This window comes from Fundulus heteroclitus, unplaced genomic scaffold (genome assembly GCF_011125445.2).
Source record: "Fundulus heteroclitus isolate FHET01 unplaced genomic scaffold, MU-UCD_Fhet_4.1 scaffold_82, whole genome shotgun sequence".
Taxonomy (NCBI): Eukaryota; Metazoa; Chordata; class Actinopteri; order Cyprinodontiformes; family Fundulidae; genus Fundulus; species Fundulus heteroclitus.
In genome coordinates this window covers 212,308-229,953 of record NW_023397274.1, presented here as the reverse complement: position 1 = coordinate 229,953, position 17,646 = coordinate 212,308, and the positions used below count along the sequence as shown (strand labels likewise).

Sequence of the window (17,646 nt, the reverse complement as noted above, 5' to 3'; positions counted from 1 at the left end):
GGTAAATGAAACCCACCAGGAAAAGCCACCGGCACATGTTCTCGGTTCGCTTACCGGAGGTAGTTTTGAGCCAGTCTCCACTGCACTCCCCCTCTGCATAGTATCTGTTTGAAGCAGAGATCCATGTGCGTAAAATAAATGGCTGGCTGAAAATGATCTTTTTGGCTGTTTGGGCTTATTGGCTCTACATCACAGCTTATCTGCTCCACCTTCAGAGGAAACCTTTACAAAGGTTTCCTCTGAAGGCATCCACGATCTATACTTTTACCAGAGTTTAACAACATTGGGTTAATTCTTTACTTTTAAAAGAACCCTGAGCACTTGAACCATAATTGTATTACGTTTTATCTCTGTCAGATCTGCCTTTTGATTTCAGTTATTAAAAAAAAAAGAAAAAAACTGTACATTAAATAAATGTTCACTAATGTGCCACCACTTCTGTGCTCTTGTTACTTTTAACTTCCTATAAGTTATTTTGGCTAGCTAATTATTAAGGGGAAACTGAGACTAAATTAATATCATTAAGTTCAGTTGAAAACGATGCCAAAGGCACTTTTCTCTTTGCGATTAGTTTATAGCTACGCTTTATATCTGCCTCTATCCCCTATGGCGGATTTGAGCCTGCTAAAGAATAAAATCAGCACAGGAAGAGGTCTCCTTCGGGCTGCACGTGTTCTAATCACCTCTCTCTGCCTGCCTGTTTTTCCAGGAGAGCCCGGCTCCATGATTTCTCGGTACCCGTCTCCTGCAGAGTTGGACGCTTTCGCCCAGAAAACCGCCAACAGCCCACTCACCATCAAAATCTTTCCATCCGATGTCCGGGTGCCACAACACAAGCAGCTCAGCAAAACTGTGAATGGCTTGGACACCACGGGTCAACGATATAGCCCCTACTCCCACACACACGCGGGAGGCCACCAGGGCTTGCTGGCCGTCGTCAAAGCCTCTGTGGCGGTAAAAGGTGTTCTGAAAAGCTCTGAGGGCAGGAGGACTAAACATATGAACTCTCAGACGTCCGTGGCACCATACAATAATCCTCTGAATAGTAGCTGCACAGTCAGACACCGGCACGAGGCCTATAACACAAGTTCATGTAAGCCCGCCGACGTACCCATTGAAGCACTTTGTTCTACCGCAGGAATGGCCTCCAGAGATCAGAGCCTGGCCCCCCAGCCGGAGCTGGCAGAGGTTCAAAGCCTGATGAGGCGGATGAGCAGAGTTCCCCACAGCCAGGCCCCGCAGCTGGGGGGAGAGGCTCGAGCCAGCCCCTCGCTGCAGGCCGTGGCTGCTGTGGCACACTCGGAATCCGACTTTGTCTTCGGAGTGCCGCCCCAGAGCAGCCGGGCCTTCGCCGGCGCGGTGCTGCCCACGCAGAGCGCCGACATGGCCAAAACCGGATACCTGGAGAGGGAAGACTACGCGGCGTGGCAGCACAAAGCTCAAATGCAGCCCTATCTGCAGGAAGCAGTGGGGATGTACGGCGTGAGCAGCGGCACCCGGAGCTGCAGAACGGCGGAGGCTGGGGTCGGCTCTCCTGAAAGCCGCCTCCCTTTACCATGCTCCTCGCAGCCGCCGTACAGGCAGCACCTCGGAAATGTCGGCGCCGCCGTGACGAAGGAGCAGACTGTCAAACAGTACTTCGCTCCACTCTGGGACAACTCGAGCAGCGACGGTTATTCCTCTCAGGTGATGGGACCGAACTCATGCGCGTCCGGGCCTAGACACGCGGGGGTCTCCCATCCTCATCTCCACCTAAGCGGACATCAGCCAAATCAGCCGCAGCTCCATCCGCCCGTTCCTCCCCATCATTTTAACCAACGCTGCCATCATCTTCACCATCACAGCCAGGCCTACAGCGCAGAGCAAAACCTCTCCTGCGGGCTGCCCACGTTCAGCCTGTGCCACGCCAGGGTCCTCAGCAGCAGCCTGCAGTCTCTGGAGTGCCTCATCAGTGAGATCCAGCCCCCCTGCATCAAAGAGCGCATGCTGGGCCGTGGGTACGAAGCCATTGGGGGGATGCCTCCACTACTAGAGCACCAACAGCACATGCAGCTCCCCGTCTACAGATGAGGCGACGCTCTGGGACGCACGACTTCGAACGTTCATGAAATAAACAAGCCTTTTTAGTTTGTGCATGTATTTATGGGAGGCTGTGCGTTGTACACTTGGAATAGGGGCTTAATAATAATCAGGCCTCGAAGTGCAGGTTTACGCTACAGATTGTTTTAATTTTGACTGCTGTTGTCAACTTAACACTAAAGCTGAGCACTTGACCGCGCTTGGATTTGACCAGTAATCATAGATTTTTGTATTCACTGTTATCAGCCTTTATAAAAATGGGAGCGGATGGAAAAACAATCAGGGGTACCAAACAAAAAGGATGTAATTCCAGGATCTCTGAAAGATTCTCATCAGGCAGTTTTTATCTAAAATGGTTTCTCGTTAGAGTTGAACTATTGTTAAACCTTTGGGAACCGCTTGACTTTAAACCATTCTTTTTCAATATGGATTAGCTCTCAAACGTTTATGGGGAAATATTGCTTATCAGCATGGTATATTGTTATTTCATCAAGTTATTGACAAGTTTTTTTTTAACACATTTAATGTTTTAAGTCTCAGCTTGGTTTATTGGGACTGTTGTATAATTTCAAATCAACACTGTTGCATTCAGGCCAAGCAAGATGCACTCTCTCTCTCTGTATTTTTTTTTATATTTTTGAAAAGGCAAATCTGTTGAATTAACTTTTTTTTTCTTTCCCCTGAAGAATGTGCGACTGTTACCGATAATGAAAAGCAGTATTTGAGAGCAGGATGCCTGAATCCTTTACTGCTTTCTTCTTTGCAGGGCTATAGTATCTCTGATGGTTTAAAATGTATGAGTGAGTAGTACTTCATATATCTACAATGATTCTGTGAGACTATTTATTTCTGTCAGCTTGGTGGGTTATATGGCAAAACTGTCTCTATAATTATAAAGTGCAATTATTATATATGAACACGTGAGTTATCTCCATAAATTAAGTTGACGAAATAACTACTTTTTGAAATGTATGGCCCTAATCAAACATCCTTTTCTGTCTCTTCTTAATAAGGATTGTCAAGTAAATAAATTTTTTTTAAAACCCCAACAGGTATTATGTCATTACTCAATTAGATTTACGACATGCATACATACAGCCTTACTGTATTTGTGAATAATGACCAGTGGAAAGCAGAGATTTAGCATGTGGCAGAGGGATTTGAAGCTTTACTGCTGAGCATAATCTATTATATATTTTGTAAACGAGCAAATTTTCACCGGAGTCTTCCGCATCTAAAATGTTATGCAAGCAAGTTCTTACCTAAACCACATCAGAGCTATACTTTTATAAATGATCCATTCCCATGGTGCCAATTTTCCGATGCATGGTGGAAACGTGAGGCATTATGGGACATCAGATATTTACATGAAAATAAAAACTATGCACTTTTAATTTTAAGGTTTGTGATGTCACAATAAAATATTCTCCCTGTCTTCAAATCAGTTAAATGCAACCACAAATTGAATAAATAAATAAAAATCCACCACATAATACTCCATTTCATTATCTAATTACATAAAACTACACTTAGGGCTACTATACGAATTATTGAGGTTCAGATGTGTTGTAAAACAATGATAACATAGAAGAGAAATAGCAATGAGCTTAGAAATGCAATTACTGTGTTTATAGTGTGGCATTGTTGAGAACAATCACATCTCAACATATACTTTACACAAGGAGCAGCAAAGATGATTTTAATACCTTTTTCTCTAAATAATGTGAAAAATAAAATGAATGTGCGAGTCTAATAATGTTGTGGGTTAGGATTGTTTTTATGTAAGTATGATTATGAAAGTATGAGTAGAAAAGTGTTGAAAACTTTGGACTTACAGCTTTCAAATTCATACTTGCATAAAAACAATCCTAACCCACAAAATATTTTAGCCTCGCATATGACAGCAGAATTCTGTATTAATTTTTTTTCTATATTTTTGACATATGAACATTGTTAAAATCATACACACATCTTTTTTACAGCTTCCTTACTCCATAAATGTCCATAACAAAAATGTCTGTTGCGAGCAGATGTGGGCAGAGTAGCCAAAAATTGCTGTCAAGTAAGACTAACATTACTAATATTACTCAACAAGAAGCAAAAAGTATGACGCTATAAAAAGTACTCATAGGTTTTATTTTTTTTTTCTAGTTGTTTAGTAAATGTAGTTATTGCCCACGTCTGCCTCCGAGTGTGCATGTTGTGTCCTTGCAAGTATAAATAGTCCAACCTTTGATGCAGTGAACAAACTTTTGAGGGGATAAAGCTGTTCTGTAGGTATTTCAAGCATTTTAGCTCTGTTGCCCAAGCTCACCACATTCTGTCTCTGACAAAGCCAGCCTCTTCTGTAAAGAGCAGTCTGTTGCTTTTCACACATTATCTGCCAAAAAAAAGCACACAAAAACACAAAACGTTGAAGTGTAGAGCACTGACTCAGCAAACAAGGGAGCTGGTGAGTCGGCATTCCGAATCTGGACTCTTCTGTCTTGACAACTAGTATTTTATTTTTCAGAGGTGAGTTGCTTATCAAATATTGCACCTGTACCACTGTTTGAGGAAATAACAGAGCTGAAATGTAATCTAAACCTATTTCTGCTTACATGCAAGCTATATTAGCACTAAAGCACAGCTAGCTGCAACCTGAAGTAAGAAAAGTAGTTTAACACTATCTTAAGTCATTGTGTTAAAAGGGAACAATTTAGGGATTGGTTAATCCATATACTAATTTGTATCATGCAGTAACGATTTAACTAGTATATTAATGCAGTGTTCAGTCAGTTAATTTTCTGTGACGATGTTGCTTGAGTGATGTGCAGCCAGGATTTAAGTTACATATGCAAGAACCAATTTTTATTTAGCCCCTAAATACATTGTGTTGCATACTTTGAGTCTCTAGGAGTGCATAGATATCTTGGTTGTTTTTGAGTCATGTTTTTTAAGCCATTGTGTTTCCTGTTACTTTTTTTTAATTATTACACGACAGTATTTGCGGTGGAGCTGCTAAACACGGCCATGGATTTCCAGCTTACCAGGTTCGCGTAGCCGGTGTTTTTATTTCTCAGAGCGATTTTTGTAGTCCAAGCTGAAGGATGCTGAAGCTACAAATGGATGTTATCATTATTCATTACGCCATCCCCCCAACATGCTACAAAAATGCCCGGATGGGGTGGAGCCAAATGCTTTGCAACATGGAGAGGGGGCGGAGTATGAAGTGCCTCCTTTAGGTTTAAAGAGACAGCACCAAAACAAGTTGCTCTCAGAAGCAACCCAGAACAAGTGTAAAAGGGGGACGTAAGGGTAAATTAACAAGGAATTCAAACCAAAGCATTGCAGTTCCTTTATATAGACCACAACCGAATCATTTTAATATCAGGATTTAAAAGCATATGTCTCCTTTAAGTTTGTAAAAAGCTAGTTGTATAGTTTCATTACTTTGCTTGTATGCATATGAAGTGGTGGTTTCCTGGGAACATTTGGCCTGTTGGATGTTCCTGCAGGCTATTTGCAAGGATTTCTTAAAATTTACTTCATCATTCTACAATACAGCATGGATAAAAATCAGAATCAAGTTTAATCGCCAAGTAGGTTTGCGCTTACAAGGAATTTGACTTGGTATTGATGGTGCAGACAAAAAAAATAAGAATACAGTGAAATAAGAAGTAAAAGAATATATACACTCAGCAGACTGTGCACTGCTGAGTGTAAAATAGTAAAAGTATTATAGTTTACTATAATAAAAAAGATACCCATTACGCCTCTTTTGAATTACCAGTATTTAATGTTTGTGGCATTACACCATTTCCCGTCCTCTGTCGTCCTACATACCACGCTATAACACTGATGCAGCTTTAATCAAGGAAATAAAATTTGTAGACACTTTGAGTAGCCAGCTAAAAAGCTAATTATAGTGTATAAATAGGGACATTAGAAGCACTGATAGGAGGAGAAACTGCAACACTAACTGATGACCTCATTTTAGACAAATACCTTTAGTTCAAAGTCAGCATCTGCCACTGGATGCTATTAAATAGGACTGCAGTGTCTACTTTGTGGTGTTGCAGGCTTTGCTGGAAGTTTTTTTCCCATTCTGTTGTGCAAGGCGGCTGATAAACCGGACATGTTCCTCTCGCTCAGAGACGATTAGCTCAGCCTCCTGGGGGAGAGGAACCAGAGCCTCCCCGACCTCTGGAACACACTTCAGATAAATGAGAGTGGGTTGAGGAAGAGTATGGCTTGTTAAGAGGATTAGGATACATGTGGAATACAGATTTTCTTCAATAAAATTCAAAACACTGTTGCAAGTATCCCCAAAATAACGCCATTTTCCTCAAAAACGTAAACCCCTCCAACGCTTCCAGAAGATGTCAGAAAATATGTGAAATGTTAAACATTACATACAGAATCAATGCCACAAACATGGGACCAAATTAAATAGATGCCGCCATCTAGGGTCAGACTTTCAAAGTACAAGTTTTTGTTTTGTTTTTAACTCTAAAATGATCCTTGTGGTTTCACAAGCAGCCGAGTCATGAGAAAGGCTTTATTAATTCTCCGAGTACTCAATCAGTAAATATTTCTCATACATTTTGAAATGCTGTCTTTGTCCACACATGATTATTAACAGCTTGTACAAGACATCCAAAGTAACACAAAGGGACACTGCAAACAAGGGGAACAAGATTTAGTCACATTTTAATTTGAGGCATGTTTCACACATGCCCAAAAAAATTAAAATAAAAATCTAGAGGTGAAACACCACGGCATCTTAAACTAAATGAAAATAGGCAGCTTTATGTCAGCTTTAATAAAAAAGATTGATGGTGATCAGAAGAGTTTATACCTATGAAGGTGACAAACATGTTTCATTGATTATAGGCGTTTTGGTTCTTATAGAAGAGGTTAAAGGCACACAGTGATCTCATAAATAAAGCAGCAAATCAGACAGATAAAAAAAAAATCCTGGCTATAGATGGAGAGCAGCAACAAAGCACCTTCAAATAGATTTTTCTTTCAGTTCAGCATTTATAAAGACCAAATATACATAAAATATATTGAGCTAGGCATAATCAGAGCAATAAATAGGACAAGAAAACAAAACACTTAATTTTAAGAACTGGACTCGAGTTACACCCTGAAGGAGTTGTGTCACTCCTGAAGCTCCAGATCCAGTTTCATCCTCAGACATCAAACTGTGTAGTCCAGCTCTGCGTTCAGGTTTGTGTACATCTCATAGATGGCATCTACGGTGGCCGTGTAATTCACCAGGAAGAGACGCACGTTTGCCAGACACTCCTCCTCTTTCACTTCTTCTCCCTTTGACAGATTCTTGAGGAAGTTTGATCTGTAGGGGGCCGCAATCAGCGCTGCCTGAAGGACAAACGAGAGAAAGAGGAAAAGTGAAACCATCACTTATCACATGCCAGTGTCAACTCAAAAGTCATGTGACGGTCTGGCTAATACTGCTAAAGCCCAAAATGAAAATAATGAAATTTAACAGAAAAGAAAAAAAAAAACATGTACTGAAAACCAGAGATTCACAGAGGAACAACTGATCATTCAAAGAAAGTTTTTTTTTCCTGCTTCATTTCCTGCTTGAAACTTATAAATCCAATCTTTTTGTGACAAGCAAATGCAGCACACCAGGCACTACCAGGTTGCGTTGACAGCAAAGTTAGCAATTTTCACCATTGCAGAGAAGTTTAAAAAGAAATCAAAAGGGACAAAACAGGTGTTGGAAAGCATTTAGAAGGAGACAGTTTTCCATGACACGTCGAGACATGGCTGTGGTTCATCGGGATTGCTTCAGAGCAAGAAAACAAGCCTTTCAGCAGAAAACAGGAAGGCTAAACGAAGAAAGCAAAGTTGCCCTGTTTTATCTGGATTTGGAAATGTTGACAGACTTTTGGAAACCCCAGAGTTAGAGGAAAAGATCAAACTTCTCTTGGGAATACAGACAAAGACTGCTGTTTTAGTCATTTTAGCTATGCTAATCACCAGAGACTGAGAAAACGAGGCTCTCTGAACACATGGCCAACTTTTAATATCACATCTGCAAGGAATAATTAAGGGGAGAAATGTAATTAACTTAAATGTAAGAGACGGTTAAAGGCCCTATGGGCAACTTGACGTTTTGGACTTAAAAGAAACATAACATGCTTATGAAATTATGCAACACAAAAGAGTGTTTATAATGGAGATTTATTTTTGTAAAAAAGTAAAATAAAAATATTTTTTTTATAATATCTGAAAAGCCAGGTCAACTGTATTTGTAGTCCGAGCACTAAAAACAGCACAGCTGACCAAAGTGCTGAACAGAAATGTATAGCATGAAAAACAAATACATGAAACACATCAGAAAATCTTTTAAGTAACTTAAATGAATACGATGAGCTTTGTGATGCTGCGTCAAAAACTAACGAGAAAAGGAGGGTTTTCAGAGCAGATTTCAAAATAGACCGAGATGAGGCCTGTCTGACATTTAACGGCGATAAGATCCAGAGCCTTGGAGCTGCTGCAGAAACCAGCATAAAGGCGGGCATCTGCATTTCTGCAGCAGCTGAAGACGAGGCCGGGATGTCTGTGAGACTCCTTAATACAGAGGTGCAGTAATCCACATGTGTTGTGATAAAACTATGGATTAGACTTTCAAAGTGGTGTTTTGAGAGAACATGTTTCACCTTTACCAGTTGTCTCCCAATTGATAAAAACTGGATTTCAGCACTGAACTGATCTGATTAAAATCACTGTCCATTTTTACCCCACGGTTGGTGACAGTGGGTTTCATATACTGTGCCAGAGGGCCGAGCTCTACAGAGGACGGCCCACTAGAGACCCGGGACTACAAAACAAAACCCGTCTTTTTGTCATTAAAATAAAAGGACCTAGTCTCGTATTTTGATTATAAAAAGAAAACGCAAAACAAATATTCATCTTCAAATAAAACAATATATGGCAACCTTTCATCCTGATAGTGTTTGCTTGTCCTTATTGAGCCTTGAAAACAACTTAGAATGAGGCACAATTACTATATATAAACATTGTTGTGCCATCTGCCGACCGACAGACGACAGACATAATGCCAATTGATGCAGCTACTGGGAGAACCAGCAGACCGTCCTGCAGCGCCTCGCAGTGAAGTAACAGCTTGGTGTGGTAGAAGACCAACCTGATCTACAGGGTTAAAGTAACGTCACCCCTTTCTTCTCGCTCCTCTGCTGGGTGTTGCCGACTCGCTCGGCAACATCACAGACAAATACGTGGGTGCATCGTTGAACGGGGAATTGTACGTACATTGCAAAAACGGATCTAAAAATAAGTAAAATGTTCTTAAAATGTGTGTTTTTGTCCCAGATTTGAGCAGGTAAATAATATTATCTGCCAATGGGATGGGTATTTTTGACCCCTAAAATAAGATAATTAGACATCCTGCACTTGAAATAAGATGGAGACGGGTTGTTCCTATTTTAAGTGCAAAAGTCTTATTCCACTGGCAGATCATCTTATTTACCTGCTCAAATCAAGGACAGATACACTCATTTTAGGAAAATATTACTAATTTGTAGTTCCGTTTTTGCAGTGTAAACATCGTTGCCATATTGGAAGTGGCTCTAAGGAGATGCCTCATTCATGTGCTGCTTGGAACTGCACCGACCGATTCACAGTACAAACCATATCCGCTGGCATCATCTTTAACATATAATGAAAATATGGCATTTATTAAAATATAACGTCATTATAATGCTATATACACGTGTGTGGGCCCCATTGCCTCTCCTTGTTTACTCATTTCACGCATGCGCCATGTTGTACTTCTGGTTACATGGTCTTTTTTTAGACACAAAAGCCATTTTTTTCCTAACAAATAAGGCAAAAAAAAACCGTAAAACACAGAAATAAAATATAATAAGACAACAAGGCGCAACAATTTAATTGGAAAACCACCACAGTGAGCTTCTAGCCTGGCCCAGCTTGTCAGGCTGGACAGGCTCAGACTCTCCAATCAAAAACTTACTGGACCAATCACAGCGCGAGAGGCAGGAGTTTACCATGCGCCACTCTTTACCCACAATGCAGCAGTGCTTTCCTGTCCAGTCAAGATTGTGGGCCGCAACAAAGCAATGTTTTCCTGAGGCCCTTTATTATGTTCTGAATGAGCTGGATATATGTTTTAAAAACTGAACTGGCTGCTCTAAGAGCTAAAACAGAGTTTTAAGAGTTTTTGTGTTGTTTGGTGTTTGCGTCACATCAGTCGTTATCTGATTGGTTCTACCCTGTTTCCACTAACCCTTTCAGTCCCGCCTGTGAAATCTGGCTCTACCGGCAGCTTTCCAGACTGCTTTGCCTTGTTTAGGCGTAAGTCACTGTGGCTGGCGAGGCTAGTGAGCTACGGCCATAGAAATCCATAAAGTCATAGTACATGACTAAGGAAGTTAAGAGTCATCCAGGCTCTTACTTCCTCAAGGCACTCAAACAAATACCGCACAAAGTAGGTTCCCTCTTGTTTCAGGGGGAAATAAATATTCCAGCCATCCGCATAAAGATGAAAGGCACTATTGTGCTTCCTAAAAAAAAGAAAAATGGAGCTCAAGGGAAGAAGGTGTAATGAAAAAAGCAGAAGTCCAAGAACTGAGTCTTGTGGGACCCCATGGGAAAGGGAAACGGAAGATTTAAATGTCCTGTCGGTCAGGTAGGACTTGAACCAGTCCAGATCAGTCCCTCTAATGCCAACGAAGTGCTCCAAGCGAGAAACTAAAATGTGATGATCCACAGTGTCAAACGCAGCTTTTATAGCCAAATAAACCAGGATCCTGCAATTTCTTCTGTTTAGGTCTGCATTTCCCAGATGAATATAATCTCTTTAATAGCCTGTCCGTCCATTTTATCTTGCATTTTTGTAAAACGTTTGTGCACTTTGGCATCACACTGTAGCAAAGTGTCTCCTTTACTGCCTCCAACGATCCCATTTAGTAACCTATAGCACCCCCTGCTGGTTGTCTTGGGTCAATACATAGCATAGCTGCAACTGATTTACACAGGGGGGGGGGGGGTCACAATCTGTCTGGGGCGGCCCGGCTCTCCGGCCAGGTCACTGTCAAAGGGGATAAGATGGAATCCTTAATATTTAGTGAGCCATCACAGCAAAATATTTATAAAAGGTTTTTGCTTGTCCCAGCCTCAATGAGGTCATCTGTAGAATATATTAAGTTCCTTTTAGAGGTATTAATCTTTTGAAAGGGATAATACAAGATTTTTTTTTAACTGGATCTACAAAGAAACGTGTATTTTACCTCAGTTATTACATGAAAGAAGAGAAAGGTTAAATTAACTCACATAAACTAGATTAAAACCAACAAATGTGTTGATGAAGAGGTTCAGGATGCAAGAAACCACCACGAAAGAGTAACGATACCAAAGGAAAAACGTTGCTGCCTAGTTCTTAAATCAAACACGTACTTTCTACTTACATTAAAAACTTTCTGAACAAGCCAGCCGTGGTATTTTTTCAGAGCTTGCTCATAGGCCTTGGTTATATTGACGCGAATAAGGTTGGGGTTGCTCTCGTCTCTCTCGCCGTCGGCCAAACTCTGCAGCAGAACCTGAATGAAGCGGAGACCCCTGCAGGAGAAAGCAGAAAACACAGCTACTGTTGTTTCCTGGCAGCAGTTTAAAAAGTGTTGAAGTGTATTGCTTAAGTACTCATACTGTATCTGTTTTGTCACCTTGAAACCACAAACTTCAGTGTTTCAAGTCTTTTTATTGGATTTTTGTGTTAACCTGATTCTAAGTAGTGCATATAAAACATTTAAGTTTTTACAAGCAAAAACCAGAAAAATGTCCTGCATATTTATCTTCAGCCACTCTGAGACAGTCCTTATGACGACCACATTTGGCTTTTAGGGCGTGGCTCCCGTCTTTGCACATCTAAACACTGAAATCTCAGCTCATTCTTCTTTAGAAAAATGGCTCAAGGTCAGTCAGATTGGATGAAGGTCAGTTTTCATGTCTTTCCACGGCTTCTCAGCTCAATTTAGATCTAGGCCTTGACTGGGCCATTTCATTGTAACTTTGATATTTGGGCACACAGTTTTGTTTCAGTCACTAATACCCCATTTACACTACCCCTTTTTAACCGTGCTGAGACCAGTCCGAGCTCGGTAACCGAGATAACTACTGAGTGTAAATGGAACGCAAACTGAACTGAACCGAGCCAGACACAACCGGACCGCACTTAATGCAGCCCAGTTCCATGTGTTTTTCCCTGGCCCGGTTGTCTAATAACAAAAGCCCCATTTACACTACCCTTGTTAAACCGATCCATGCCGAGCTCAGTCCGAGCTTGGACCAGTTAACCAAGCCGAGCTCGGTTCTGACGACTGTTTACACATCAAGCTATCTCTGTTCCTTGGTTTCCTCGCCTCCTAGTGACGATCTGCGGTACTACTGCTCTCTGGGATTGAAGGAGGAAATCAAGCAAATAAAAATGGCGGCGCCCGTAACATTCAGGAAGTTATGCTTGGTCATAATTGCTTTTTGTGGAGAGTCAGGCAATGACGGCAACCTTTGGTGAATTTACTTGACGGAGTCGGCTTTTGGGACTTGGATAAGACAAACGAACGTCTAATCAGGATTTACAGACGCGGGAAACAACGACAGACGCTGAGGTTCATCACGCTGCTAGGCAGAATCGTCACTGGAAATCGTGTGTCATGCTAGGGAAGCTAGTATTTTTATGAATGTCTGAAATGTCAGCTGGCCGTAAGGAGATGATGCGGTCTGCTCATGGAGGCGAGGAAACCAAGGAACCGAGATAGTGTGATGTGTAAACGGTCGTCAGAACCAAGCTCGGCTTGGTTAAGTGATCCAAGCTTGGCATGGATCGGTTTAACAAGGGTAGTGTAAATGGGGCTATAGTGGAAGTAGGCATCGCACGCCTCAGCAAGTAGATCTGAACATCCGTTCTCAGTGTTAGGATATCAACGAGGTCAAGTGGAACGAGCTGTTTATCCAAGAACTGCATGGCACACTTAGATGGCACCGACCCAAAAAGATTGGCAAATGTCTATCAGATACCACCCCGGAGGTGACACAGTTTCTCTGCTGATGTCACAGTTTAGATGTGTACAGCCCTTGCATGGGTGTGTACCTAGATACCTATATAATGTTTGTGTGATGAGCAATCGAGGCTTCCTGCCGATCAGGAGCCCATCAGCGCTGGTGTGACTGTAACTGTTTCTCTGTCTTTACGTAGATAAAATATAACTAAAAGCATACTTGTCTGTTTTATGCGTCCTACATTCAAGGTAATAAGTAAGTGGGGGTCACCTGACTGGGTAAAACGAGCTGGGTCCACCGAGGGTGCTTCACCGTAGATGTGGCACGGTGAAAACAATAACATCGGGCTGATGCGCCATTAGATATAGTGTGCAAACCATCAGGTCAACTGCCTCCTTACCCAGGTGACAAATGGTTTGAACTCCTTTCCTGCAGGAGTAAAGCATCTGCACTGCACGATGCAACATTGATAGCTTGTCATGGCAGGCATGGTGTCTTCACACTGATCTAGTGTTAGGCTTACGCTACACCGTGTATCAAATGTAGGTTCAAAAGTTCAGCTTTGATCTTTTCTGACAGCTGTATCTGTAGAATTGGTTGCACTGGATCTTATTTAGGGGTGTCCGATTCAGACACCTGCCACACTTTTTAGATTTCTCTAAACAAAAGTAAATTGATGGCACAACCACTCACCTCTTGAGCCACATCAGAGCGAGCGTCGCTCCAACTTTAGGCCATTGTTCTTTGTGGGTTTCTCGCTCCGCTTCCAGGATAGCCTGCAAGGTGGCATACTTTGCAGGATCCTGATCATAAACCGCTCTAATTTTCTAAAGAAGAGCAAAGCACATGTGGAAACAAGTTTACATAACAGCTGAGCAGCGCCCACTCAAATGCAAAGCAGCAGAATAAACATAAAATGAAAATAAACTTGCAACTCACCGTTATATTCCCATTGATGTCAGATTTGATGATTGAAAATACTTTGGACCCCAAGCAGTCTGCAAGAGAAGCGGACATCTGAGAGCCCGGCAATGAAATATGAATGACTCCATGGCGCATGCGCACAGCTCAGGACGCGACTGGCTGCTCAGCAGCAGAAACGCAGAGAATAGATAGTTTCGCTAAAGTCACAATGGGGTCAATGTTCGCTGTGTCCAGCGTGTAAACAAAGAGTTTCTATCTGTTTAAAACCACCGAGACCATGACACGACCGCCGCTTCTGTTGCGTAAAAATTAAACATCCTCGTTAAAAACCGATCGTACCGAGATAAATAAAAAAAGACAAATGGCAAGTCATTAAAAGAACAAACGAGGAGGCAGAAAGACAACAAAGTATGGCCGAGGCAATAGCAGAGGAAAAAGTCACCTGATGTTGGTTTCATTTTTTTCACTTGTTCAGGTGGAGCTCAACTCACCAATAAACGGAGGGAGGGTCGACACGTTGTCCAAAAACGTCTTGGTGTCCACAGACTTGTCTTCAGGGAGTTCCCCAAAGAGTCTGTCCAGTAAAAGAGACATGTTACCGCGCTGTGGCCGCGGCGATAGATAGAGCAGCTCTCAGCCGCCAAAGACAGGAGAAAAAAAGAGAAAAAAAAAAAAACCCGGAACTGCTTTCTTGTCAGATGGGTGTGGAAGAACTGCCAGCCCCCATCACCGTCGTCGCAGCTTTTTTTTCTCCAACAGGTGGCAGATAACGCGCCCAAATAAAGACAACAAGCAAATGGAGGTGTTCTAGTTTATTATACAGGAGTCTGTTGTCCACAGAGGCAGCAGGACGCTCCCCCTTACGGGAAATTCATCATCAGGTTTTAATGTTTATCTCAGCAGAATAAAACCGTCCATTTTTTTGGTCTAAGATTAATGTAAATAATTCCTTTTAGCCTTTTGATGAAGACTTTATTTATAGTTGATTTTTTGTTTATTAAAGAAAACAGAATTTTACTTGTATAATTTACCGTTACCGATATCATTTTACTTCACTTGTGACTTCATCATTTATATACTTTAAAAGAGGTCCTAATGAGTGGGTTTTGAAGCAAATAAGAAAGAATCAAATAAAGGAGCTAATGCATTTCTACTTGGGCTGCAAGGACTCGTTAAAACACTCAATTGGGTTACGATTGGTGATTATTGCGATGACATTATCCATAAATAGCCATCTCTTCTTTATCACATTGTCCAGCCTCTCTTTGTGAGGTTTAGTATTTCCAATAAAAGACACAAGTTTATGAATCAAGGGGCAGTGAAAGTTTATCCAACAGGCTCAAAATTATTATAGGCATGGAGAACTTGCATAACCTGACCCTAGCCAGATTGATATCGCTCCGCCTAGCTTCACTCACATACATCTGGGACATCTCCCATAGAGAGCGATTTCTTCGACCAATTTTATTGTCCAGCCAATCAGGACGCAGGGCTGGAGTTTCATAGATGTGACGTAGTGGAGTAGCGACCGTGAGACTGTTTTGATTCAGACAACAATGGCGGCTCGCATCGAGGAAGCAAGCGTTACCATTGATGCTGCTATTTCTTCCGTGTTGTCCAATCTACCTAATATTGTTTCATTAAAAGAACATCAGAGAACGCCTCTGAAGGCTTTTGTTGGTGGAAACCATGTTTTTGCCCTTCTCCCGACCGGATTTGGCAAGTTTTGTTTTCCGGGGTGCACCCGCGAACCACGTTAGGAGGCCTGTTTTTTCCTACAAGAGGCTTATCCAATCATATGCAAGGATTTTTGATAAGGCCCAGCCTTCTGAAACACCATTCCTATGGATCAGTCCCAGATGGATGAGTGGAGCTAGGCGGAGCGAAATACATCTGGCTAGGGTCAGGTTAGAACTTGCATGCAGAACACTTGAAATTTTCCAGTCCAAGAGGCTCTTTGCAATACTGTACACGCAGATATTGCGAGGACTCCATTTTGATATATCATGTAGCTCTAGAATTTGCCATTGCTGGGATAATTTCATGCTCCTAAGAATATTTTGTAATTTTTAAAAGATAAAAATAGTATTTTAAATGTTTTTGTGGGTTCCAATTTAAGAATATATATTTTACAAACCTTTTTTTAGGTAATGTTAAATTAAATCTAGTAAATAATTAGGGTTAAATGTTCTTAAATAGGCAGTGTGAAAAGGCTATTTGCAAAATTTATTTTAAAATTTATATTTAGTTACCTTGAACTTGTTTTAATGTGACTTTTCATTACAGGAAATTTTACTTAACCACCTCTGTGCCGTCTCCATCACAGTAATAACTGATTTCCTGTGTAGAAATTTAATCTGGAAAACAGCCCTGGTAGGTACATCTGTACTTAGGTGTCGCTTCATGGGTGTTTGTGATTGGTTGAATATTCTAATTCTCAACATTATATATGATCACAGACACAAATACAAGTAACCACAGTCCCTCATGAATGTTCAGAGATCATTTGAATTTCCTTTAGTTAAGCAGTGACAGAATAACTTATTTTATTGCCGAAATAATACTTTAGATTTTGCAATGGCAGGCTTTTCTCCCTCCCACAATAGCCAGACTCCTTAGTAAGTTGCAAAAATATCATCCATAATTTAAATAAACAGCAACAACAGGTGAAATATGTAGGACAAACAGCCCTGGGCAGATTGGAGGTTCAGGGTTGTGGTGAAAAAAAAAAAATTCTGGGGAGGATAATAGGAACATCTAAAGTAAATCTATGCAAACATGCTTGGTTACCAATGAAAACTCCATTAAAAGAAACACCCCATCTGGTCTAGAATACTGATAAGACAGACCAATGTGTGTTAAATATAATCATCACTTCCTACAAATATTATAACATTGATTACATTTGTTAGCATTTTACCGTTTATGACAAGGTTAGTCAATAAAAAAAACTTTTTTTATTTGCTTTTCCTGAGTAAATTGAAAGGAATTGTGGCTTCCATTTAAAGGGGACATATCATACTTTTTAGTTATTTGTCACATTTAAATCATTCAGTTGTGATCTGTTGAAAGTGGAACTGAAACACTTTGGTCTGAATTTCTTGTCAATTTACCCTGTTGTTCCTCCGTTTTCCCCCTGTTCTGAGGTGTGTCTGAAAACAACTTGCTTTGGTGCTGTCTCTTTAAATCTAAAGGAGCTCTGGAGCAAACACTTTGACGTAATTGCTCCAAAAACATAACAGAAAACGGAGAAAAGCGAGCGGCTTGAAAAATATGGCCAAAAAAAAAAAACAACATAATTAGCTGTGCGGCACTCCTAGAGACTTTAAGTACACAAAAAATGTACTTGTACTTTAGATTTTGCATATGTCCCCTTTAAATAAGATAAGAAAACAAACTTAAATTCTGCTTCCTAAGAATGTGTTTAAAATGAAGCACCTTGGTTACTTAACTAAAAGGGATTCATTTGAAACACTTTCTTAATGTGCGTGGCAAGCTGCAAAGTTTTCCAGTAAATGAATATATTTTCTGCTGTTTTCGTTATACCTGCTTCCCCTGGGCTCCATTTTTGAGGAAGCACAATTGTGCCCT

General features: G+C 41.0%; 2 protein-coding genes across 3 annotated transcripts in view; one reads left to right on the top strand and one right to left on the bottom strand.

Annotated features, from left to right (window-relative positions):
- LOC105930817 (protein FAM222A) overlaps positions 1-3,128 on the top strand; it is a 30,358-nt gene extending 27,230 nt beyond the window's left edge. For both annotated transcript variants that reach the window (XM_012869198.3, XM_012869197.3), the window contains exon 3: positions 710-3,128. In XM_012869198.3, the coding sequence (XP_012724652.2) occupies positions 710-2,070 (1,361 nt within the window). In that variant the 3' untranslated portion in view covers positions 2,071-3,128. The remainder of the gene's footprint in view (positions 1-709) is intronic.
- Positions 3,129-6,605: 3,477 nt separating this feature from the next.
- On the bottom strand, positions 6,606-14,804 carry LOC105930818 (glycolipid transfer protein). The gene is made up of 5 exons (XM_012869201.3): positions 14,547-14,804; positions 14,071-14,129; positions 13,825-13,958; positions 11,544-11,694; positions 6,606-7,446 (listed from the first exon to the last, which is right to left on the bottom strand). Exons 1-5 carry the CDS (start codon positions 14,647-14,649, stop codon positions 7,264-7,266), a joined length of 630 nt encoding a protein of 209 aa, XP_012724655.2. The 5' UTR covers positions 14,650-14,804; the 3' UTR covers positions 6,606-7,263.
- Between the last annotated feature and the right edge of the window lie 2,842 nt (positions 14,805-17,646).

What these genes read in the sequence shown, in the direction of transcription:
- LOC105930818 (XM_012869201.3), bottom strand. Translation starts at nt 14,649, where the DNA reads ATGTCTCTTTTACTGGACAGACTCTTTGGGGAACTCCCTGAAGACAAG. An exon ending in GCTCTGATGTGGCTCAAGAG is followed by an intron (nt 11,695 to 13,824) that starts GTGAGTGGTTGT and finishes TTTCTCCTGCAG; the next exon opens with GGGTCTCCGCTTCATTCAGG. An exon ending in TTGTTCAGAAAGTTTTTAAT is followed by an intron (nt 7,447 to 11,543) that starts GTAAGTAGAAAG and finishes TTTGTCCTTCAG; the next exon opens with GCAGCGCTGATTGCGGCCCC.